This window comes from Anguilla anguilla, chromosome 16 (assembly GCF_013347855.1).
Source record: "Anguilla anguilla isolate fAngAng1 chromosome 16, fAngAng1.pri, whole genome shotgun sequence".
NCBI classification, from domain to species: domain Eukaryota; kingdom Metazoa; phylum Chordata; class Actinopteri; order Anguilliformes; family Anguillidae; genus Anguilla; species Anguilla anguilla.
The window spans coordinates 28,004,652-28,030,193 of NC_049216.1; the positions used below are offsets into that span (position 1 = coordinate 28,004,652).

The following is a 25,542-nucleotide window of genomic DNA, read 5'->3' on the forward strand; positions in this document are numbered from 1 at the left end:
AAATAATTAATTATGCCTGTTAATTCGCTGTCTTTCAAATGAGGTGTTCAACTGAGGTCCTGAGTCACAGTGGTCATTAAAGGAGCCATAAAGGAGACTCTTATCGCAAAAATTAGGGGTTTCCCCGCTGTCTTGGCTAAATTCTCAACCTGCCACCTAATCACTACCAGTTTAATTGGCTAAAAATTGTTCTCTTCTTCTCCGCCTCATCTAATGTGTGGTGAGTCTTCTGGCACAAAATGGCTGCCATGCCATCACCCAGGTGGGTGCTACACATTAGTTGTGGGCGAAGACATTTTCCCCTCATCACTGTAAAGCGCTGTGAGTGTAAGAAAAGCATATATAAATGCAAGGCATTATTATTATGTATATGAGATGGTTTTTTTCCCTTTTTTTCCACTTGGCATATCCAAAGTGCACACTTATTTAGATGGTAGTTCAAATCCATGTCATTCTGAGCATGCACAAAATGCTTCAGTATGTTCGCTATAAAAGAATAATTTGCATGGTCCTGTCAGTAATGGTTTCTCTTTCACAAAGAAGTAATTGCCTTTAAAATAGATTCTCATTTGCTCAACCCAAGACAGATCACTGAGAATTTGAGATGTAGGATGATTCCTTTTGTTGCTTACCACTCTACAGTTTCACTCAGGATGCACTGGACCTTTTAAACGCAATTTATCCAGCGATATCAAATGTGCGTTTGTTCTCTGATAATCTTTGCTGATGGTTAGGTTATTTAAGCTGGTAAATGAGCATGGGGTTTGCGTAAAATATGAGGCTTAATTAAAAATATAATGTCAAATAAAAAACATCATTATTTTAAGCCTATTATTAGGAGCCTTTATTGACCTGTAATTCAAGCCAATTTTGGAATCCAAGAAGATGATGTTTGAACTTAAGAGTTCAAGGCATGAGTATTAGTCAGAACGTATGGCTATCCTGGCTGTTTCAATGAAAAACACTGACTCACGCCTTAATTTACTTTTGTGAGCAGATCATTTTATAAAATGATCTAACTGTGCATGATTGGGCAGTCTTTGTTAACAGACTGAGTCAGAGAGTTCATGTCTTTCATGTTTTCAAGGAGTACGTGCCCACCAAATTGAATCCTAGTTGTTGCTTTGTAGTATAATGTAATATAAATAATGATGTTTCTGATTTGAAATTTTACGTCACAATGACGATGCTCTTGTAATCTCCTGAATTAAAAGAAAATGACAAAGGGGTCATACTTACTCAAATCTCACTCTCATGAAACCAGTTTGAAATAGAATATGCTGATTGCCAAAAATGTCCATTTATGTAATTGGTGTAATTTGGCGAAAGGTGAATTAATGTAACTGAAGATTTGGGGGGAAAGCTTGGAGTCGGAACTGTGTGTAACTGAAAAGTCATGGATGACAGTTCATTCTCTGCTATTTGCAGGGTCTCTCCAGACGGGGTGGATATTGTGCTCGACTGTTTGTGTGGAGAGAACACTGGAAAAGGCCTGGGTCTGCTCAAGCCCCTGGGAACGTACATCCTCTACGGTGCGTATAACAGGAAGCGCTTCACCACCAGACGCATGACTCACACAGCAGGCGCTGTCAGAGGCTGCTACCGTAAACCAGATCCTCGCCAGACACGTTGCCGTTTCAGTTTGAATCATGGCAAACATGTTGAATCATGGCTAACATTATTATTATGTATATGAGATGGTTTTTTCCCCCTTTTTCCACTTGGCATATCCAAAGTGCACACTTATTTAGATGGTAGTTCAAATTCAAATTCAGAATTCAGTTCAAATCATGGCTAACATTTTTTAAAAATTCAGTTTGAATCATGGCTAACATGTTGCTGCTTCAGTTTGAATCATGGCTAACATGTTGCTGCTTCAGTTTGAATCATGGCTAACATGTTGTTGTTTCAGAGCTCTCAAACTCCTTTGCATTAGCATTTTGTCCAATTAACAGTATTCATTGCCATTTATAATGTGTGTATATCCCCTTATTTGTGGAGAAATAAAACGTCATAGTGGTATTGTATAACATCGTATTGTAATAATAGCTACAATTGTTCATGTCAGTGTTCTAACTCATTTTCATGAATGGTGTTTATATATTAATGGGTTTTTATGTTGTTAAGGAGGCTGCATACCGTATCTCCACATACTTTCTCTGAATTTCAGATATTCTTGAAGCAATACAATTACAAGATTGGTTTTCCAGTGCATTCCATTTATTAGATTGATGGTAAAAAAAAATCAATGTCTTCTGTGTTCTAGAACTTTATGACCATGAGACAGAACCGCATACAGCAATATCATTTTGCAAATGCGTAATGCAATTTGTTTCTTCGGTTCCTTAAGGTTTTAGTTTCGAAATGCCAAACTATTGTTGTTTTGTGGGTCTAGTCGAATGATAAATTGTGCAAAACAAGTGGTGTCATTGACATTTAGTGAAACAGCTGGATATCGTTTCTGTCTGTCAGATAATTATTCTATGTGCTTTTACTGTGTTCACTTTGTTGCCACTTCCATTTAACTGCATTGTAATATTGAATTGTGCTGACAAGCTCTTCTAATTAACTCTTCGTGGCATGGTTGATCTTACCTGGACTGTTTTATCGAATAATTTCTGAGATTACAGTGCCACAGCGATGCTTTGAAGGTTTGAAAACCAGTCATGCCTCTAAATCACATGGTCAAGAATTTTTACACGCCCTGTTCACATGCAATTTAAATATATGCTGTGTATTTAGAATAACTTGGAGATATCTGACCTTTTTCAGAACATTTATCCGATTAGGTAGTATTTATTCCAGCTGCTGAATTAGATTCCGTGAAATGACCAGATGTTTCATCTTGTTAGTGTTGCCCCTGCTGCAGGCAATGTGATTGGTGCAGTAATTGTGATTTGTCTGTAATTTGCTTACAAATTACTGTACAAGGCATACTGTTCACAATTTCTGTCTCACTGTAGTCACCATATTTCTCTTCTCTTAAAATAGCAAATGAAGTGAAGTTGGCTGCGTGAACACTGTGTGAACAGCACTGATATTGGCAGACTTTGTGAAAGATGATAACGACAAGACAAATTTCCTAAAAGGAGAAAAAAAAACATTTAATATCTTGGCAATTGTAATCTATTTTAAGGACGTTTTACTAGTAAGAATCTATAACAGCTACCAGAAATGTGATTTGGACAATTTTGTAATTAAGATTCTGTACTTAAATTGTAGCATTTATTGAATCAGCTTGATTTTGGTTTCATTTAATTTGTCTTAGATTTGGGTTTGTCTGCTTAGTTTTGATGTGTTTTAGGGAAAAGCATTTTGTATTTGTTTTTACCGTTAGTGTTGTCGTAACCAACCATATCTGTTTATATATTGTATGTAAGTTACTGGGAAAAAAAATTACATGACATTTCCTAGTGGGATTCATACAGCTTGACCCTGTTTGGAAAACAACCATGCAGGAGAAGCTAAAAAAAGCAGGCCAAAATAATATTTGTCTTATTTTATTTTGCTTTGCAATGGCTTTCAGCCATGTTAGAAAGGTTACACTGGAAAGAACAATGCCAGCCTTAGATTGCTAGATTGCATTAATGTCTGTTTGTGTTAGGTAGAATTAGAAAGCAGTCAGGGTATTCATATGCCTGAGAGTTATAATTGCAAAACAAACTAATGAATCACATTAATCGTATTCATCTTTTTTTGTTAGACAGGCTGTGCTAGACAGATAATACATGATCCAGAGCTGCCAACATTTTCCTCTCCACAAAGTTTGATACTATTCGCAGCTCTCCTAAGGACTTGCACAGCAAGCCTCCCACGCGTGGCGTTCATCTGAATGGACTATATAAACTTGTGCCATGCTCTTCCAGGTTCTTCGAACATGGTGACAGGAGAAACCAAAAGTTTCTTCAGCTTTGCAAAATCTGTGAGTATCGTTGAAGCTGTGATCTTTTTTTCGATTGTTTACTGTTTGTTGTACCTTTTCAATCAGGATATCTTCAAAGAAAAGAATCACATAACACTGCGTAATTCATATGATCAGTGCTTATTTTATCTTTTTAAAGAGATAGAGGTCATACATGTATTTTTACATTAACATTCAAGGTTATAAGTTATAATATCTTGAGAAAAGAAATACATGTCAAACAGTCTAGTCTAGATCAGTCTTCGAGAAGTTGTAAAATGCTTAATGGCTAGTGACTTAACTGTAGCTGTCTGTTTTGTGTTTGAATGGCAGTGGTGGCAAGTGGAGAAGGTGAACCCCATTAAGCTCTACGAGGAGAATAAAGTCATTTCTGGATTCTCGCTGCTGAATCTTCTTTTCAAACAAGGACGAGGCAGTCTGGTAAAGACGGTGGTGCAGAAACTCCTCTCTCTCTACGACCAAAAGAAGATCAAACCACGGGTGGACTCCCTGTGGGCTCTAGAGGAGGTAAGGACACTTGGAGTGGGGAGTGGTGGGGGATGAAGGAGTTGTGGACTGAAGGAGCATCAGTAGTACTGTAGTGCTGACTGTTTGGCCACTGCAGTGTATGATGTGCTCTCATACGTAAGCCTATTTTCACAGCCCAGGGGAAACGTATGGTTATTAACATTGGCTGCTTTATTTCCCTTCAATTCCACTTCATCAAGGTCATAGGCTGGTTTGATTACTGACTAAAACAAAGGCCTGTGCCTACAGCATGAGTGCGTTCTATTTAAATAATAAAGAAACAGTCATGCAAGTATAACAATTCCAATGATAATAATGTAATAATTTAAATTAGCATATAAGTTAACATAGAAACATTAGAAACATACATTCTACTGTACAGTAGGTACAGTATGTATTTTTAATTTAACAAATACGTAAAACAATTTATTTGAATAGTGTTGAGATGGTCTCTCTCTCTCTCTTTTTTTGTCTTTTTTTGACTACTGCATGGTCACTTGTCTGCCCCATTTATTCATGTTCATATGTTCATATGCATGCATTGGTAAAAGCACAACAATAGCACAGTGCACCAGTGTTAGAGTTGAAAGGTGTGCTGTGTTGGTTAAAGCCACAAACATTATTTAACACAAAACTTCCTCAGAGCCCAATGTTTTTTATGGACACACCTCTATTACGATGCCCAACCCATGTAGAGGCAAACAGATTTACTGCAGACCACAAAATTACCAAACCGGGCAGAGGGGACAAATACCATTACTACCGTCGTCGCCAAAACAGGGCCCATAAATTCAGACGGCCTACATCTGCTTAGAGAGCAGCCATTGATCTCACATTTGGACCTGTGCTATACCAGTCTGTGGAAACCAGTTCAGTTATTTTCCCACTGCAGAGAAGCAGGTTTATGGTGCTGTCACCTTTCATAAATCTTCTGTGTTTTCGTGTTTCTCCGTTATTTCTAGAACGGATCATAGTGGGGCTGTAACAGGGCCGAAGTACTAAGTTACGCCCCAATAAATAAAAATGGAGGCTTTCTGCTCCGTGTCCGTTTGCTGTCGTGTGATTGACAGTGTTGCCTTCTCCGACCCGGACGCTGCTCAGTCTGTTTCTCAGCCTGCTGCAGCACAGCATTGCAATCGCAGCGCTCCGTCGTGGATGAGCAGAGTAGGCGTGAGACTCGCAAGACGGCGACGTTTGCGCTGCTCTTCAGAGTGTGAAGAAAATCAGTTCGGTGATTGAAGTACGCTTTGTGCACAGCCCCCTTTGTTTTGCCTTCAGCGTCTTGTTGATTAGAAGGAAGGTACACCGCAAAATTATAATAAAATTTACTCTGACAGAGCACAATTTACACAAATAAGAAAATAGAGCAATATTCCTTTTTGGACTGGTATATACCCTGCTAGAATTTAATTAGCACAGAATATTTTTCTTTCCATTTAGATTTTTGCCTTGGCTTGAATTCAAGCACAGACCTGAATGGTATGTGGTAGTATATTGGCAATACTCATATCTTACTTTGCGTGTTTCTTCTCTTGTAGCCTGTATAGTGCTACATTCTGCAGCAAAATCTGGCATTCATACAGTATGTAGCTGTGTTCCCTTCATTGCACTGCTGTTCTCATTTCTCACTTTCTGGCCCCCATGAAATGAAAGGGTTTGACTTGTGTGTGATCGATTTTACTTCTTTTTATCTGTAGGGTTTTTATTATTTCAGGTCTTTGCGTTTACCGGAATGGATTGTACAGCATGGATTTCTGTGGTCTTTCAATCAGCCTTTCAACATATCCTCCATCAATGAAGTCATGTTGAACTGAGTGAATTACAAATGTTGTGCACATTTTTAGTCTGACACTGATTTTTTTTTTTTTGCCAGACTCCTTTTTGATCTTATGGCTTGATCAGGCCAGGGCCAGGGCATGCAACCCCGCCAAAACTTGCACCTGTAACTACAGGTCCAATCTCCTCTGCAGGGGAGCACCTTTAATGGCCAAGCCATTCAGTCCCATCAGTTTGGCGCTTTGAAATTCAGTGAAAGAATCCGTTGGGCCATATTATTTTGTTTGATATGTCTGAGAGAGTTTCAAACTGGCGCCAGGCAACAGGAGACCATGGAGCAGGCACAGATTCTTGGTTACCAGGCTCTTAAGAATTTGTTTTCCTTTCAGAATAGCCAACGCAGTGGCCCGTGGTTCACATTCTCACACTGTTATCACATGACTTATATTAGAGTAAGGAACAGTGGATTTGAGTGGTGAAAAATATTTAGGTACTTTTGCTCACTGCGAGTTTGTTCTTTCTGTAATTGCTATGCCAGCCGAGTTGATTTTGGGGGAAAAGTGAGAGAGATGACCAACTCCCCACTCATGTACAGGGTAGCCATGGTTTCAGCAGTTTGTTTGTTTTAGAGACACATTGCAGAAAGCAAACTCATACAGGGGTGGGTGGTAACTAAAAATTGATTGTAACAGCCATGAATTTAAATTGAACTGAGCAATTGACCAAGACTCCTGATGAATTTAAAAGCTTATTGAAAAAGAATTTGAGAGCACAGCTCCTATTTTTTCAAATGTATTATGTTGAAAGACAAGAATTCTTTCCAAGGCTAGTTTCCAATGGGAGCCATATATATATGATAATTCATTTAAATGATACTTTATATATCTTATTTGAAATCATTTGTTCAGATTAAGAATGTTTAAAGAAATACAAAGGAGCAGTATATATTCATAGAAGGTTAAAATCTCATCAGTGTGAATGTAGGGAAACAAATCAATCCATCTCTTTGGCTCTTGTGTGCTTTCACTAGACAAAATATCTAAGGCTGTTAAAACATTGTCACTATTGGAATCATCAATTTGTCAACATTATGGAACAAACTGTAATTGTATGGTGTTAATGTTAGTGAATGAGATGTACCTAATGCTAATGCCATGGTGATATTATTAGTTAATATCTTAATGCCTTTTTTTATTGGTTTATTGGTTTTAATGCAAATCAGGAATAGGACTGTTGTGCTGCCATCTCCAGTAGGAAATGCTACAATGGCTGGGAAGACTACCTTTACATATGTTTTAGCATTTTCTTCCTGGTTATTTTTATCTCATCTTGTGAGATGGGTTCATCACGTGGTTGCCTAGGAGCACGTTTGAAACTGTCAGATATATACATGATAGAGCCTTCCTAACCGATCTTTCTTCCTCGGTTGATAATACAATCCAGCCTTACAACCAGTACTTACTTTTTTTACATAGCTTTTTGTTAAACTGAAATGAGAAAAGCAAAAAATGCGTATTTGTTCCACGGATAGCTCATCTATCTAATGGATAATTTTAAAAAATTTAATGAAAACCTTTTCAATTAAAGCTAGAGATGGAGCGCACAAATTTGTGGTTCACTAAACTGTGGTTCACTAGACATTCATTCAATTCATAACCATGCTCAAGGCACACAGTGATACACTCAAGAGGGTTTTGTACTTAATCCTTTGTGTCTAAGTGATCAGAGAACCATCTGTGTGAAAAACTGCTCTTTTTGAAAGGGCTTAATATTGCTTTGTATTTTACTCTAAGGAAAGCTCTGCTAGCAGCAGTCTTGCCAGCAAGAAGGAGGAGGCTTGGGTTCAAGGCTTACGGAACTTAGTTCCCTAGTATGGGATCCATGTAATAAAAGATTAAATTTGATCCATGTTCTCCTTTAAATACAGATTTTGACAGAGAATACGGTCAACTGGTTCTGAATGTGAGATGTGGAATGGAGTGTAGTTGTGGGTAGTTGCAGTATAATAAATGCCATGGGCATGATTTTGTGAGCTAACGTGTGGAGCTAGCATATATCTGTCATCTTGTATTTAATGGCCCTGCTGTCCTTAAGCAACTGCATATTTGTGTGCTGGCTGACTTTCCATTAGTAAAGACCCTACTTCAGTTCCATTACCTAATATCTAATAACATTGTACTCCCAACGGACCTCCCAGGTTGCAGGTGAATAGGCAGGCCGTGTTCTCTGAAATTGCACTTTGTTATTACCTAAGTGAGTTATCTGTCTGTGGGATGTGTAGTCTTCAGCACATCTCCACCAGAAGGCAGTCACTAATGAGGGGATGGACATAGCAGGTGGGTGGTACACAGGGAGGGAGGGCTGGAACCCCAGAACCCTGAACCTCACCATGGTTAACCAAGCCACAGTTCACAAAATGGACAACAATTGGACAGTTGTACATTACAGATATATAAAATAAAAATGGTTAATTATTCCCTGTTTCGTGAATGAAATTGTTTATTTTAAACGTTACAGAATACGTATCTGGTTTTATATAACGGTTTCATAACCAATTCCATTTTATTCCTGACAAGATGAGGTTCCTGTTTTCAGCCTGTTTTTTATTGCTGCTGAGTTTAGAATGTCAAAGCGGCATATCAAACAGGCTGCACCTTACGAACACAAACACAAGAGATAAAAGCCGGCCTCTTGAAGCTTAGTCTTGCATTTGATTCAGTATCTCAGATAGGTGCCACTTACACATGATGCTGTGTGTTGTTGTTGTTGTTTTTTCCAGGATTCTGCTTTGATGAGCGACTTTGAAGCTGTAGGCCCAAATTACACTTACCAGTGCAAGTCCAGAGCATGACAGAGGCAATTCAGTTTCAGTCTGATAACTAAAAATACTCGGAGCAGTGCCGGATATCATCTTAAGAGTAATGAACAGCAAAATATCGCTGCGCGCCTTGTTGATATTTACAGTAGGCCTTGCTCATAAATTCTCAAGGAGACTTATTGATGAGACCAGATGAAAATATATTGGATCACATCTGGTTTTCTGCTGAGCTGCAGAGGAACCCTGATCCCTGGACTTGTTGTGCAGGGAAGGACAGATCATCCTGGGTCGTCTGCCCGGAAAGCAAATTACTGTGAAGTGCGGTCTGCACAGTCAGATGCTCACTGCCTGCTGGGGCTTCCACAGGGCTTTCAAAGCTGATCATTTAACATGTCTCTCTCGGCTCATGAGCTATTGCCTCTCATGAGCACATTTGACAAGCAGTGGGTGCTCTGTGACACAACAAAACAAGTCATGTTGTCCCTTAGGAGGGAAACAATGTTTAAATTATGCATGGATGTCTTGTCACTTCAATAATTTTCCAGAGCCAGCACGTATTTGATGGAAGAAGTGTCAGCGATACAGCAAGTGCTGGCATTATCCGATCTCTGTCCATTATTTCACTAGGGGTTTTTTTTTGTGTGGACAGACTATTAATAGCAGAGCCACGTCATTAATTTTGTGGCAGAACAGGGAATATGGTGCTGCACCTCTCTCCAGCACACAGCTGCTTGAAGCTTCAACATCCCTCCTGTAGAGCCAAGCTTTGCAGCGTTGCTATGGGGACATAACCGGCATTGCTATGGGACCTGGTGTGATAAATGTGTCAGAGCAGGTTGACCCTCTGGCCCTGTGGTGAGATGGTGGCATGTCCAATTTCTCTTATTGATTGAGTACTGATGATATTTAGAGGACTTTTGGCTCTTGGCTTGATGCTCTTATCACCCTATTTTTCTTTTTGAAAACACAGTTTTAGGACAGATTCAGCCAGACATAATGGACATATGGCTGATGAAATGTTTATTTTTGTACAGTGCTACAGAACAGAAATAGCCTGTTAAAAGCACTGTTCCTTTTCATTTGCAGTTTAAGCATTGTAAGAGGACTTCCATTTGAGATATTACCGTGGACTCTAATACACATGTTCTAACAGAATGGGTTTTCAAAGTAAATTCCAAACAAAAAGCATTAGTTTTCCTCATCAAATAAATTATGTGGTTAAAATGCACTCATTGGGGGGTATTTATATACACTTTGGCTTCACCATGTAGAAATTAGAGCACTTTTTTTACATAGTGCACCATAATGTTTGGGACATATTGATGTTATATTAATGAAATTTAACCTGTTTAGGACTTTGTGGCATGTTCTTTCCATGCAATGACTGCTTGAAGTCTGTGACCCACAGACATTACCAGCTGCTGAGTATCTTCTCTGCTAGTGCCCTGCAAGGCCTGTATTGCTGCCATCTTCCGCTCCTGCTTGTTTCGGTGTCAATTTTTTTGGCTTTGAAAAACTTTGTTCCTTTAGCGGTATGCTTAGTATCATTGTCTAGCTGCAGTATGAAATTGCTGTCCAGTGAGTTTGGTGCCATTTGCTTAAACCTGAGTAGAAAAGATGCTTCTGTACACTGCAGAATTCACTCTGCTGCTGCTATCAGCAGCTACATCATCACAGAAGACAAGGGAGCCAGTACCTGTGGCAGCCATACATGCCCAAACAATAACACCCCCACCACCATGTTTCACAGATGAGGGGGGTGCTTTGGGTCTTGGGCAGTTTCTGTTGGCCTCCACACTTTGCTCTTGCCATCACTCAAATACAAGTGAATCTTGGTCTCATCTGTCCACAAGACTTGTTTTCCCCAAAACCCTGCAGGCTCTTTCAGGTACATAATATATAAAAAAACAAACCTTGATTCGAAATACCACTTGAAATGATTGGGGCTCAAATATTCTTCCAGATTTTTGAGCATTACCAAATTGCTTGAAAACTACTGTAAATTATACAATAAATTGTATAATGTAATCATTACTCAAACCAGAATGATTCTGTTTTTGACATGAAATTGCTTTATCAGTACAGCTTTGCAAAGAACAATCCTGTAAGCTGACCTGGGCCCTCATAGATGGACAGTAACCTTAGGAGTTTCACTGATCTAATCTTGTAGGGGCTGTCTGTAGTATTGCTTTGTCACAAGAAACTGTTTTGGATGCCTCCCTAGGTATATTGATAGCTTTGTTGGAGCTCTTCCATCATTTGTATTTTAAATTAAATTTTTAATGTAATTTAAAGTCAATTTTATAGCATTTCTCTAAAACAGAGAAACCAGCAAGACTGCAGCTGAGTAAGTGTGTCTGTGTGGTAGGGGTGAGCCTAGATTGCTCAAAGCACTGGAGGAACTGCTGATGTTATTTAATGGATTTTCAAATCAGGACCAAATGCTGTTTCCCATAATTGGTTGTTTCCTCCAATACAGAATGCTGCATTAAATGGTTCAGAACACAAGGCTGCATTTGATTTGTTACTGGAAATGAAGCACACATTACATTTCACAAAGGGTTCTTTGGTAATGGCTCTAGAGGATGGCATAGAAAACCTAGAATAATCTGATTTAAAACTCCTTTCTCTTGATCATAAATCTCCTACTGAAGCCATATCCATTCTCTCGACAATTAGCAACCTCAGTCTGCCATTTTATGTTTATTATTATCAGTTGAATATTATAATTTGAGTGAAATGTCCATGAGCTTGCCCAAGGGTTCCACAATTGCTTGAATTATCTTGCACTTAGGGTACTGCCAAATTCAGCTCAACAGGTGCACTTAACCTGATCATCATTATAGGCACCAAGGGAGTTTTTTGGATTAATGAAAATTGAGTTTAATCAAGTTTAAGTTTAATCAAAGAGCCCTGTCAGGGCTGTACATGAACAAGGTTTAGATTTACACAGTAGTATATGACCCTTTCTATGCATTTGATGTTAAAATATAGTACATATTACTCTTTTTTCTAGTGAAGTTAAGTTACAGTAACATTTTGTCAGATGATCTTATTCAGAATGCCTTACACCACTTAGATTATTTACATACAATCCTTTTATACAGCTGGGTATTTACTGAAGCTATTCAGGTTACATACTTTGCTCAATGGTCAAACTGCAGTGCCCCTCCTGTGAGTCAAACTCACCAGGGTTACAAGCCCATTTCCAAAACTTGGAAAACTACACTGAGCCTGAGGAATTAATGGAATAAATTTACCATTGTTTATTATCGATGAATTTGCGTGTCTTCCCCAAACCTCCCCAGACTTCGATGACAGTTCCTTCCTCAGGGAGACCATCCCCCACCCCCAGATCCAGACAGATCCCAGGCTCATCCGCAATTATGCTTCCAGCTGCGCATGTTGTCCCGTTATGACAAATTCTAAATCTGGCAACCCTGCCTGCCATTATGTAGCATAATGGTTAAGGCAAGGGAATGGGCATTTACGTGAAATCACAATAGTTCGATGATGTACATCTGTTTAGAATGCTATTCTTGGAGCCCCTTGGAATGACTGAAGACCAGAGAATAAGTGGTTTATTTCAATGTAAATTCTATTCTGAACCATTTTTAATGAGGCCACTCAGATGACACCTTTTTTGTGATAATTTGTTTTAGTGATAATTGTCGTGATTACTGGATAGCCATGAGTTAGATTAGCATTATTAATGACATGCTGCCCTCAAGGTTGTTTGTTATTTCTGGATTATATGCATTGAAAAATCTGTTTGACAGCCCTCTTCACATGTGAGATCATGTCAGGATAATGCAGTGTGTGTACGTAAGGTTCTTTTTTTCCACAGACCAGCTGGCCTCAGGATGTTATTAGGCAGATGTGACAGATACCCATAAATGAGAGCACTTCATTTCCTCTGTTGGTTTAAAAAAAGATGAATATGATCGTGTTAACACCGCATGCTCGCCTCGACATTCGGAAGCAGTTTGGATAGTAATAGGACTTCTCAGAAGGGTAAGGACAGATGAGACGTATGAAACCGCTGTATTTGGGCCTCTTCATTCTCCTTGCCTCTGATAAAGCACCACTCATTACAAGGCCCCAGGCATCCGAGTAACAGCTTGCTGTGAGTTCAAAAGCTAGTCATTTGTAGTGGCACCAAAAAACCTCAGCGGTAATTGGAAACAGTAATTGCCTCTGAGAAAAACAGCGTGTTAGAATAAGACCGGACAAAAAAGAGGCACACAATTTTAATGAGTACAATATTGCCGAGGCTGTTTTTGTGTAACGTTTTTTCTGTGCATTCGACGGTGCATGTGGAATAGTGCTGTGCCTAATGAAGGAAGGGGGAGGGGGGAGGGGGGAGGGGGGAGACTGAGCTGGAGAACATTGAGAGACGGACAAGGGAGCCGAGAGGCTGTGAGTTCAGCTGGGATATTTAATGGGGCTGCGCTGGGGTCATGAGGTATTTCAAAGTCCAGCCTCTCCCTAATCCCCACAGAACATTCAATGTAATCCCTTTTCCCTCCTGTAGCAGAGCCAATTAGTTACCATTTTTCTCAAGGTCTCTGGCATGCATATAATTCTGCTGCAAAAGCAATGAATAGACGTGGTGAATAAATCCTATTGGAGACCCCGTGTTACATCCTCCATGGAGAACAAGCAAGTCTGATCACTCTGTGCATGTCTGTTTGCCTGCCTGAACCAGGTAGCTGAACTTGTTCAGGGCAGATTGCAATCAGCTTTAGTGAAGTGACATTTTGTATGGTATGGAAAAAATTATGGTCCGGGACTATTGCAATATCTTTTATGGGTGGCAGAGATATTCACTCTCTAGTACAGCGGTAGGGGTAGGTTTTTATTTTAGCCCAGCACTATGACACCTGATTCAATGAATTAATCATCACACTTCTATCAAAACCTTGATAAGTAGAATCAGGTGTCACAGTGCTGAGCTGAAACAAAATCCTGCACCCATACCAGCCCTTTTCAGATAAGATTGGACACCTCGGCTGTCATGTCACTAGTTTCTTGTGTATTTTTACAAATTATATTTCCTCACAGAAAAGCAGTTATTTTGAAATACGTTTTATAATGTTTTTTTTTTTATTTTTATTTTATTTTTTTTACGAAATACATTCAGGCAGCTGTGCAATTAATTTTATGACATGGTGACCACCGCCCGACCACCACAAGCTCGGACCTTCAGTGAAAATGGTCACAGTGCACTTATTTAAATATATTGTGCTGTATTTTTATTTTATTATTTGTTGTGGGAAAGCATGTAATGCTACAGGGTGTGGTTACCAAAAAATGAACACAGTCATTCCTTATTCGTGAAAAAGGAGAGTGGACAGTCCTTGTATTTTGTGTATTATGTGCTTTTTCATTTTATTCAGAGGGGCAGAGCCGAGAGGGATACAGCTTGATATGAGATCACAGTACAGAGGGTGCCATGGTGGAAAACCGAACACTGGCTGCATGGGCATTTGTATGTGGGTAGAGGGTTGGCCGCCCGATGGATTGTGCCATATGGCCTCCCCTAGACTGTAATTTCTAATGACGGACATGCCAACATTTTTCCACTTGCCAAAATGCTACTGTAGCTTTTGGGGCTGCTGAGTGGCTCATCCTGTTAAGACGGGATGTAGTGTCTGGTGGGCCCTGCACTTTGGTTTTGAATCTAGACCCTGCCAGTGCCGACTGTGGCCTGCAGCTCCACAGGGTGACGTGCAGTTGGCACCAGTGTTGCCCAGGGAAGGGGTGGTTTCAGTTGGCAGGGGTGGCAGTGTCTCATCATGCACTAGCGATCCCTGTTGGTGAACTGTCTGCCCACAGTTTGACATGTGGACTGCGGTGTGAAAATAAGCGGCAGCTGATATTATGTGCTTTGGAGGAGAACACGTTTGATTGCGCTCTGCTGAATGTACAGCAGAAGTTGCAGAAACAAGTGCTGGTGATGAAGAAGTTTGGGAAAATAAAATTTCGAGAAAAAGTAAAAAAATATAAGCTATTATACCTATTGCATGATTTATCTATACATTGTATGTATAACTTATTTATTAAACCTATCTTAGTAGTTTTTGATTGATGTTCAGTCATTTCTGCAGTTAATTCAGTTTTGATTGATTTTCTCGCAATGAGAAAGGCGGCAAGGAAAAGGTGTAAGACTGAGGTGAAGCCGAACTGCTGAATGGCCGCTTTTGTGCTATAGCACAGAAACCTGGACTCTCCTTTATGCTCTTAGCCACGCCATAAGGCCCGTGATGACGCTTTCTTTACAAAGGATTGTTCCCCTGTCTGTCTGACCCGGAGAAAGCCGCTGTTGTCGTCTGTGTTGGTTCTGGACGCTGCACAAAAGAAGCGTGGACATTCTTTGCGGTCTGCACCATTAATCTGATTAAGGGGGTATTTTCAGGTCTCGAGAACCGGGTCTTTGTTCAGTTGTGTTTTAATCAGCATTTAGATTTGTTTTGCCCTCTCACAACACTTTTGTATATTAAAAAAAATAGATTCTTTTTCATTTAACATGGTGGTGATACTCTTCTAGAGTAGAAAAACAAAGCCACTAATATGCTTGCTTAAGAAGATGCCCTGTATAGTTATTTTGCTTAGAAGAATCTGGGTAGAATTGTTAATGTGCTACATAAATCTCTCACTTGAATTGGCTACTTCTCATGTAGTGGTGTTTTCTCGATGCCTTCAGAATGCAAATAGCCAAGTCTGATATTGGATTTCCAAGAATGACTACTTTTGAATATTCAGATGAAGTTGGAGGAGGTCCTACCTTCTGGTCATGTATTTGGGAAAGAAATGCCACATTGATGGCTATTTTCCAGTCAGTGCATGGCGAGCTGTCGAACTGGCCAAATGGTATTTTTGTCATGGATTTTGATGTGCCTGAGCCATTTGGTAATTTTGTGACTCGCCATGTGCCAAAGTGGGAGGGGAGCCACTGCTGCGGGTGTGTCAGTCAATATCTCATAGCACAGTCCACTTTTGCATGCAGGTTAGGCTAATTGGGGAGGCTAAATTGCCCATACGTATGAATGTGTGAGTGATAGATTGGCAACTAGTCCAGGGTGTATTCTTGCCTCTCACCCCATGCACACTGGGATAGGCTCCAGCACCACCCGTGACCCTGACCAGGAATAAGAGGGTATAGATAACGGATGGATGGATGTCCTCCTAAGGATATATGACAGTTCTCAGACTCGACTTCCTGAACAAGTGGTGGCTGGTGCCTTTTTGTACTTTGCCAAAGTATCCTGTTATATTTGAAAGGCATTTTCATGCCAAGAATGCACCTCAGCAAACCTCCAGATTGAAAGTGCCACTGGCAGGAGTCCACTGAAGCAGTGTAGAACTCTGTACATTAAATGCTGCTGACCCTTGCAAGGCACCTGTCCAATCACACACAGTTTTTATTTCACTCTGCCATTTTATTCTGCCATTCCTGGTCATATTACTCAGTGCTGACCCTGTATTTACTCATTTCCTTTTCTAGAGAAGACCACCTGAGCTTTCTTGCTGTCAGTTCAGAGAAGGCTGGGGTGGGCTTGGCAGGAAAATGCAGTCCATTCTCCAAAATCAGGCCCTGTGAAGAGGCTTATTAAATCAGAGACGGTTGTGAGCCAGCACGGCTCAGCACCAGCCCTCCTGGCCTTGGCAGGAGAAGTTCACAGGGTAGTGGGGCATGTAGTTCACCAGGCGGTCACACTCCCCCAGAGCTGGAGTGTGTGGGCGGGGACTGCCAAAGGAACAACTTAGACACAACAGTCCCGTGGAGTTTAGGATGCCTCTCCAAAAAATTAATCATTGTCTACACTAGTATAAATTTTAACTGAGGGAATTTTGTTTTGTACGCTGTGGACTCATGTAAACTGTGTTAGAATTGACATAGCACTAACCGTTATTTTGTGTGGAGGCGATTGTAAAAGGGCCCTCTGGTTTGTGTTCTGTAGCTGACACAAAGGGTTGAGGGGGTGTTTGACCGTCTCCTCTGTAGCACAGTTCTGCTGCCCTGTCCACTTTTTGTTCATCTGTTTTGTTTTGCCCCCCACCATGACCCACTTTTGTTTTGTGCTCGACCTCTGCCTTCCTTCACAATGATGGAGACCTGATTACCCAACAAGCTGAATATATAACAAAGAAAGAGGTTTCTTTTTTCACATTACTCATTAAAATATTGGGAAAAGGTTATTTATTTATTTATTTATTTATCAAGGAGCATAAGTGGTTCATTGTTTTGTAATGAAGGAAATTAGGTTAGGTATGCTCCAGCCTTTGCTGAATCACGGGTGCCAGAACCCAGTCCTGGAGGACTGCAGTGTCTGCTGGGCCTCAGTGTATAAATGCATTTAAGCCTTTGTGTGGTTAACCAATCCACACATATGTGCATGAGTTATGAATTACACACGTTTTTAATTTCAGTCAACAGTGATGTACATGTGTTTCTTTTGTGCTCAAAACTTGGGCTTTTTTCAGAAGAAAAATTGAGTCATCATGCAGTGGAAATGTCTAGCATTGTCATGTCATGCTGGACTACTGCCAGTGAATTATGCACATGATTGCCACTGCAAGTCCCCATAGATTTTAATGATTTTGTTAAAATGGTGCAACTGTGGCTATTCATGCATTCACCTCCTGTATTTTGATTCATCAAACTCAGCTGTTTTTAATGTGCATCACTTCACCTGACTATTTCTGGAACATTTGAATGCAAAATGGGAATTTACTTGGACTATATTGGAAAATAATTCACAGAAATTGCTTCTGTATTCAGTCAGAAAGGCATTTCAGAGGCCCTGCTTTGATTTCCTTTGGTGAAGCTGCAGACATTAATTGAATTTTCTCAGCCATAATATCATTTTAGACAATATTATTTCAGCAAGCAATTCTGTTTTAATTGCCTATATGGACAAACTGTTACCAATGGTGAAATTTCATATTTTTGATGCTATTTATCAAAGTGCAACTGTGTGTGTGTATGTGCTTGCATGAGTGTATGCATGTGTGTGTGTGTGTGTGCATGCGCGTGTGTGTTTGTTGAGTGATTCAGTGAAAAGCCCTGATGAGAAGAACAGTATGAAACAGAGAGGGTTATTAAAGAGGAGCATCTTTCACCCACTCAGCTGTATGGCCGGTAGCTTCTAGACTTATAATCACAGAACCTTTGTCTGTGAGTCACACTCATTCAGAATTGAGAACACACACTTGTTCCAATCCTGGAGAACAGGACAGTTTCCTCCCCCTGTGTCTCAGCTAATCGTCTGCCTGGATTGGCCTCCATCCTCGCTCTAGTTGCTAACTGCCGTTTTCACACAGTACAGTACTCATTGTTCGTCCTTTCTTTGGAGAGCTGAACAGAAACTTTTTGTCTTCTTCTGCGTGCATTTGCCGTGCTAAAAAACAACTGACCCGAAGGGAATGGACATTAGATATTTCATGCATGAACTCTGTGGGTCTGTCCTTACTTTTGTGACATGAAAAGTATCAGGAGATATTGCTACTGTTCCAATAAGGCAACTGATTTATGCAGTAATTTTATCCTTACCAGATGGAAGATTTACTAGATGCATTTAAAAACACTTTCACTTTTGTATCTTGCAAGTGTGCATTCCTTGTGTATTGGATAGATTTCATAACAGTAACCGGGACAAAGTAAAATTTGTGATTTGTTTTCCTCCAGTTATAATCCAGTCCTGTTTCATGGTTTTTTTGAAGATGCTGCATATTCTGGTTGTGTTTGTATGACTGCAGTGCACATTTGGTAGCCTGTTGCTACACATCTGCCGTAGTGTGTACATTTGAAATTGCTCAGTCATAAAGCAGTCCTGTCTGATAGTGAGCTACCTCTTTGTTTTTGCAGTTTGTCGCAGTTTAATGCTTAATCTCGGTGGGGGGTGGGGGTATGGTGGGGGGTGAGTTGGTTAGCTGAGCTGAACTGTTCTGAGGCTGATAAAGGAATTGGATACAGGTTTTAATTGACTCTGAAAGGACCTCGCTGGTCTCCCACTGGAATACATCCCCCCTGTGTTCTTTGCTTTTACTGCCACCTACAGCTCAAGGCAGAACAGTGCACTGAATGTGAGTTAATAATGTACAGTAGGTGAGCTGAGAGGCCTCTGCTCCTGGCCAGTTTGCTGTGACCACAGAGATGTATATATGCCATATTTATATTGCTTACTAGTATGTCATACGCCATTACTCACACTACTAACCATCCATCAACAGAAATGAAAGGTTTGACCAGCTGACAGAGACCTGGTAAGGATGTGTATTATAATAATACAATACTAGCTTGAAGAATTTTTTAACATGATTTATATTTTAGTCAGTCAATAAAACAGAAACTGTATTTGGATAGTGAAACAGTTTAGAATCTACCGGTTTTGCATGAATCACCAACATCTCGATCTCCATCAGAGGATTAGGCAGCTGGCGATGTGAGTGTGGCTGTGAATGTGGGCGAACTGCAGAGGACTGAAACGCCGTGTTTCTCACAGGTAAAAGAAGCCATGCAGAGAATTCACGACAGAGGTAACCTAGGAAAACTTATCCTCGATGTGGAGAAATCACCCACTCCTTTGGTAAGTGCATCAGAACCCTTAATGTGTCCTGCTGAAACGAAGCTCTGCATTTCAGATATGTCTGCTGGTAATGGGAACTGGTGGGAGTGCAGAGGAAGTGACATTAGCACATTACCCTCTGACGTTAGGCCTTGTATGCTGATGTCACTAATCAAAGCCGTGTATGTTTAAGTTCCTGCTGGAATCCCGTCTCCCTGCACCAAGTTAAATGGGGTATTTTCAAGAACATCCATATTATACTGAGAAACCTATTTTGTTTATATTATCATACATACTATGAGCCATGAGTACATGCTGAAAAATGACTAGAAAAGTTTTTGATATATCGTTTTTGTGCTTTGTTTGTGTTATTCTGATAAATTTGACATCTGCTTTTCAGCATGACAGTTGGATTTATATTGATTTATATTTGAAACATATTATACTTTTATACATATATACATTTTCCCCATGTATTAGTAAATGGGAGCCAGTTTTTCTCTTGTTTCCTGATTGAATAAAATTAATCAGGAACAAACTCTGGAAGGGGATATGGTTTTCTTTTCCCTGCACTACTAGTGCATTCTGTATCATCTGTTTACGGTCATGGCACTGTCAGTAGTGCTATTGTACTGGTAACTTTTTACAGCTAACTTTCTATGCAGTTAAGTTCAAATACAGTTAAGTTCAAATGGAAGAAATAATAGCACTGTGTGGGCAAATCGGTGCCAAAGGTATATAATGCACTAGTCTGATTAGACTTCCTCTCTTCCAGATGGCAAATGACAGCACAGAGACCAGTGAGGCTGGTGAGGAAGAGGAGGAACATGAGGACAACAATGACAATAAGGAGCGGATGCCATTCATCCAGTAACAGGTCCTGCAGTGGCCAGTAGAGAAGTCTTAAAGGGACTGTCCCAGGCCCTGTCAGCCTGTACCTTGTGCACCCTGAACAAATGCTGTAGTGCACTCTGTGTGTGTGTGTGTGCGCGTGCGTCTGGGCATTTTGTGCATTGTGTGGGTTGTATTTGTCTGCCTGCAAGCAGTTTGGGAAGAAAACGTGGCTTTTAAAATTTGTCAAAAAAAACAAAACTGAAGTGCCATTCCATGTGCTGTATTAAGAATGCGCAATATTTAGCATTGCAGGAAAAAAGCGGTTGTGACGAGATGCTGCCTTTTCTTTACAGCCTACTGGGTTCTGCTGTAGTGTAGGGCAGTGTCTGTACCATGTGCAGGCATGTGTGTGTGTGTGTGTGTGTGTGTGTGTGAGCTGGTGTGTGGCTGCGCTTCAGTGAAATCATTGTCAGAGCATTCTGGACTGCTGCAGAAAAGTATAGCCGCCTGGAGAGTGTGCCGTTCCGTCGGGTAGTCACTCTCAGCTTGATTTGATTGTAGTGTACGTGGCTGTCTTTGAGCTGCTGCACACACGCCATTCACAACGGTCAGTCAAGACACCTCCACAAGCAATCATCTCCTCTTCTGGCTGACTGCTCCCCAGAAATCACTTTTGCCTTTGTTGTTATGTTCGCACTGCCGGGAATGAAAAAAAAAACACCCTGGCAGTGATGTTGCCATGCCCACAGATGAACTTCTTTGCAAGGAAAAGCTCACTATTTTCAGTAGAAATGAAAGGCTCTGCATCACCATTTCCCCACAGGTCAGGGAGGACTGGCAGGGATTACAGTGTTCCTCTCATACTGTAACAGTTATACACTTCCTGTCGTGTTAAGACATATATATCCGATTGCAGCTGAGCTGGAAGAAATAAGACTTAGGAAAGGGGCAGATACCTTCACACCTTTTCCTAGCCTCCATTTCTCTTCATGATTTAGAAACCTTTCTGTTGAATTAATGACCATAGTGTAGAGTCCTTTTGAGGTTCTCTTGTCCATTTTCTCAGTTATGCTTTTTGACAGCCACTTGCTGTCAAAGCCAAATGTGTGCCATAAAGCAAGACCAAATGTTCTCCAAGAAAGACAAAAAATTAAATTCAAGTCCAATTTTCTAAATTTCCCAAACACAGTGGTAACTTCATTTTGAGTTTTACTGAACTTGCCAAAATAGGAAAAAAAAATGAACACACATTTATTTTGATTGAATCCAAGCCATTGTATAGTATGCCCATAAAATAACCTAGCAACTGCACAGCGCTTTGATTTGGTCACTGTTACAGGTGAACCTACCTTTTTGTTTTCTGTTTGACTTTGTCTACTTTTGACTGCATTTGTCTTATAATGCCTGCTACATTATGTTTACTTTAGCACCTACGTATTGTTTGTTGTACCACACAAGGTTACCCGAGCCTGAGTCTGAGTTATAGAAGGGCTGCCTGGCCTGTCTGCACCAAGGAATTATAGATTCATAATTCATCTCAGTATATTTGTATATTGTCTTAAGTAAGTTGTCTCTAAACCAAGAACCAGCATAATAATAATAAACCTACAGTACATGCAAGGACATTATCAATGTTTTACTGTTAACAGTGAGGGTTAATTTACGATTTAATTGGACAAGAATAAATATTACAAAATGAAAATTTCCATGTCTACATAGAGCATGAACTATTTTAAGGGTACAGAAATAATAATGTCACACTATGTTTTTGAATTCTGATACGCTTACTTTTATTTGGATATATTTGCAATTAAAATGATATAAAAGATTTATAAGTAAGATATGTATGGATTTCTGACAGAATCTATGTGATCACCAAGGGAATTCTTCCTTTCAAAAGTGGCAAATCTGACTGTACAAAAAGTCCAAACTTACAAGATAATTTGGCAACCTTGCACTTCCTATATGTATACAGTATATATATGAAAAAAAGAATAACGCACAGTGTGAAGGATAAATAATACCATATATGATTAAATATTGTACAGATTTACTGTAACAATGACAAATATATTTTTAAATCAGTATTTTCACATGTATGTTCGCATATTTTCATTTCAGGAAAAATCTCAAAAGATGTATTGGAATTGGAATTTCAGCTGATATCAGTTTAGTCCTTTTAGTATTTCAGGGAAGCATAAAGCACTGACACAGTACAACAGTAGACTCAGTACACTACTAATTACGAAACTAGCTGTTATCTGTGCCATAGCACATTATTGGAGTGTTGGTGGGTGGGTGTTGTCTTTAGGTATATTTCCATATTTTTTTCTATTCCATAAAAGAAATATACTCTTGCCTAATCATAATTCACATGTGTGTGTGTGTTTCCTATTTTAAGTATTTGTTCAATTGTCATGTGTTGTCATACCATTGTTGATCAGAATTTTATGAGAGCACAGGTCTCTCACAGAATTGCTGTCTTTCTAATGGTATATGGCTAATGTGAGATATTTAATCTTGTTAGTGCAGAGCAGAGGCTTACTGTGATTTGAGGTTCATATGAAAGTATTTTGTTGTATTATAGGTCTTGGGTTAATATCAGATTATGTTTTACTTTGTATCTGCAAAAATCCTGACCAGCTGCTAGCTTTAAACAATCCAAATGGAGATGTAGTTAAAACTAACAGATCATTTTTTAGAAAAGGAAAACTAAATCATGGATTATCACTGCAGTAAAGTGACTGTAGCTTCTTAAATTACTGTGTAGTAGTGAAGCACATGGGATTCTAACTTACACTTGCTTAGTTGCCAAACAACTCATATTTCCTCCCATTTAAGACCTACGAATGAACTCTGAAATAGAATACAGTATAGCACACATCCATGGATGAACATATGGAAAATGAATACGAGTATTAACTGAAGGAAACTTCAGCAGATCCATGTCTGATTGTCATGTGGCAGTCCTAACAATGGTTTAGTCTAAAGTCTAGGCCAATCAGCAGTGTTTATATAAGTTCAGCATGATGTGTAGCTTTTCGTTTGCCTTAAAAGAAGAACTTCATAGGCTTATTTGTCAGCACAAGGCTGGTTTACAGACAGATATAGAAATATTGTCCTAATGTGTTTGTTGTTCTTAGTGCTTTTGTTATGTCGTGCATACGCAGCCAGTTGTTTACTTGAATAAAATCTTCTGCAGACAGCTTCATGAAGGTGCTGTGTTATCTTTTCACTCTGTCATCATAATGAATCTGAGCGTACCAACAGACATGCTAGCTGTCAGCTTGGAGCTCCCTTTTGCCACAGGGGTGAAAATTACCCAGAATGCAGTTCAGGTAAATGCCAGAGAAACTAAATTCATAAAGTTTCTCTTAAAGTCCACTTTGAAGACACTCAATGCCATTGCTGAATGTTACTAATACTATAAGAAGTTGTGTCTGCTCAAATGATTAAAAATGACACTGAATGGCTACATTGATATATGATATCCCTCAACTGTAAGTAGATTAATTAGCGTATAAACTTGCTTGTCAAATAATTCTGTCACAATTTGACTGTTAAAACAATTTTTGGCAGAAGGAAGGGGGTGAATCTGGAGCTGGCCATTGAAGTGAATTCTTTGATTGAACTATTAAACATGCATTTTTTATAGTCATATAAATTTTGTATATAGTTCAGCCCACATTCTTATTATGAATGTTTTCTCTTCAGATGGCCTGTTATTAACGTCAAGCATCAATGTGTTTTTGCAAACAGTATCAGCATGCAACTAGGTTTGTAATTATAGTTGTTTTTTTAATTAAAATCTATAACATACTTTTGAAGTATTATTTAAAGATGTAATTTTAGATCTTAAGAATGCTATTACACTTTTGTATATTAGTGAAGATATGGTATAATTGAGAACAATTGGATAATGTTCTGTTCATATGTTAGAAGATGTTTCTGTTTTTGCCATTTTAATTTGACTTATTTTTGCCTAATAAGTCATGGCATATTTTTCAATGAGCACAGCTACAATGTGGAAAGCTCTCTCTCTCAGTTAGTAATGTCCACACAGGGCATTTGGTGTGTTTATGGGTCTCCCACACAAGTGCAGAGGACACTAGACGGACAGTGATGCTGTCCCATCTCCAGGGCCTGACCCTGGTGTCATGTGATGTTTGTCACTCCAGTGGGGATAAAGTTGCACGGTGTGGCACCTCACTGTCAGCAGCATCTGGATTGATGTCATTTCTATTTCAATTTGCGGTCTGCCAGGTCTAGAAAGGTCTTTTACATTCAGCATCTGCGTCAGTCATGCATTCCTACTGTGAAGTACATTTATCATTTAATTTCATTTGCATTATGCTGAAGCACCAGTGAAAGTGCTGAGAAGTATCCAGTTGAAACTGCTATTAATCAACATTTGTCTCTGAACCATGCCATGCGTATCAGTTAGACTAATGCCTGTGCATGTTAAAATTTTAACTTTGCTTTTGACCTTCCCAGATTTGTTTAGGTTAACTAACTTCTCACACACTTCTAAGTTAAAGCTCCAACAATTCATCAACGTCTTTTCACAAGTAAAGCATGTTAGCTCTTTTATTTAGAGTTCTCTTCAAATGAAAACATGTAACTAATGCTTAAGAGAATGCAGACTGGAGCCTTAAACGGATTCACTTTCTGTGGAGCAACCCTCTATCAGACAGTAGTATATTTCTGCACAGTACTACACTCTGTGTATGTCAACTTATAGCTGTGCAGCTTAAAATAGCACAACCTAATCCCTGCCAGAGGATACGTGCTAGACCACTGTAGTCTTAACAAGTTCTCTTTTCACAAAATCAGAAGCCCAGTAGGACACTTTGGTGTTTGCTTTAAATATTCAGGTTTACATAATGATCTTAGGCACAAACTGTAGTTTCCTTGTTGCTGCAGTCTTGGCCTGACTTCAGGGGTAGTGCTTATTAAAAAAAAAACAGTGATATACTTGCCTTCATAATGTCTGAGAACAAGTTCAATGGTAGCATCACCTGATAAATATGTTTATTTCCTGGTACCTTTGAGGCTGATGTCTTTGAATAGCAGCCTCGGGTGTTATTTGTATATAATTATACACAATTGACTAT

The 25,542-nt window shown here is 39.6% G+C and overlaps 1 protein-coding gene across 1 annotated transcript in view; it reads left to right on the forward strand.

Moving 5' to 3' along the window:
• LOC118214785 (synaptic vesicle membrane protein VAT-1 homolog-like) overlaps positions 1 to 23,639 on the forward strand; it is a 32,139-nt gene extending 8,500 nt beyond the window's left edge. Inside the window, exons 5-9 of the mRNA XM_035395010.1 lie at positions 1,429 to 1,532; positions 3,867 to 3,922; positions 4,235 to 4,429; positions 19,532 to 19,615; positions 20,370 to 23,639. Coding sequence (XP_035250901.1) covers positions 1,429 to 1,532; positions 3,867 to 3,922; positions 4,235 to 4,429; positions 19,532 to 19,615; positions 20,370 to 20,468 — 538 coding nt within the window. The 3' untranslated portion in view covers positions 20,469 to 23,639. The remainder of the gene's footprint in view (positions 1 to 1,428; positions 1,533 to 3,866; positions 3,923 to 4,234; positions 4,430 to 19,531; positions 19,616 to 20,369) is intronic.
• Positions 23,640 to 25,542: the final 1,903 nt, after the last annotated feature.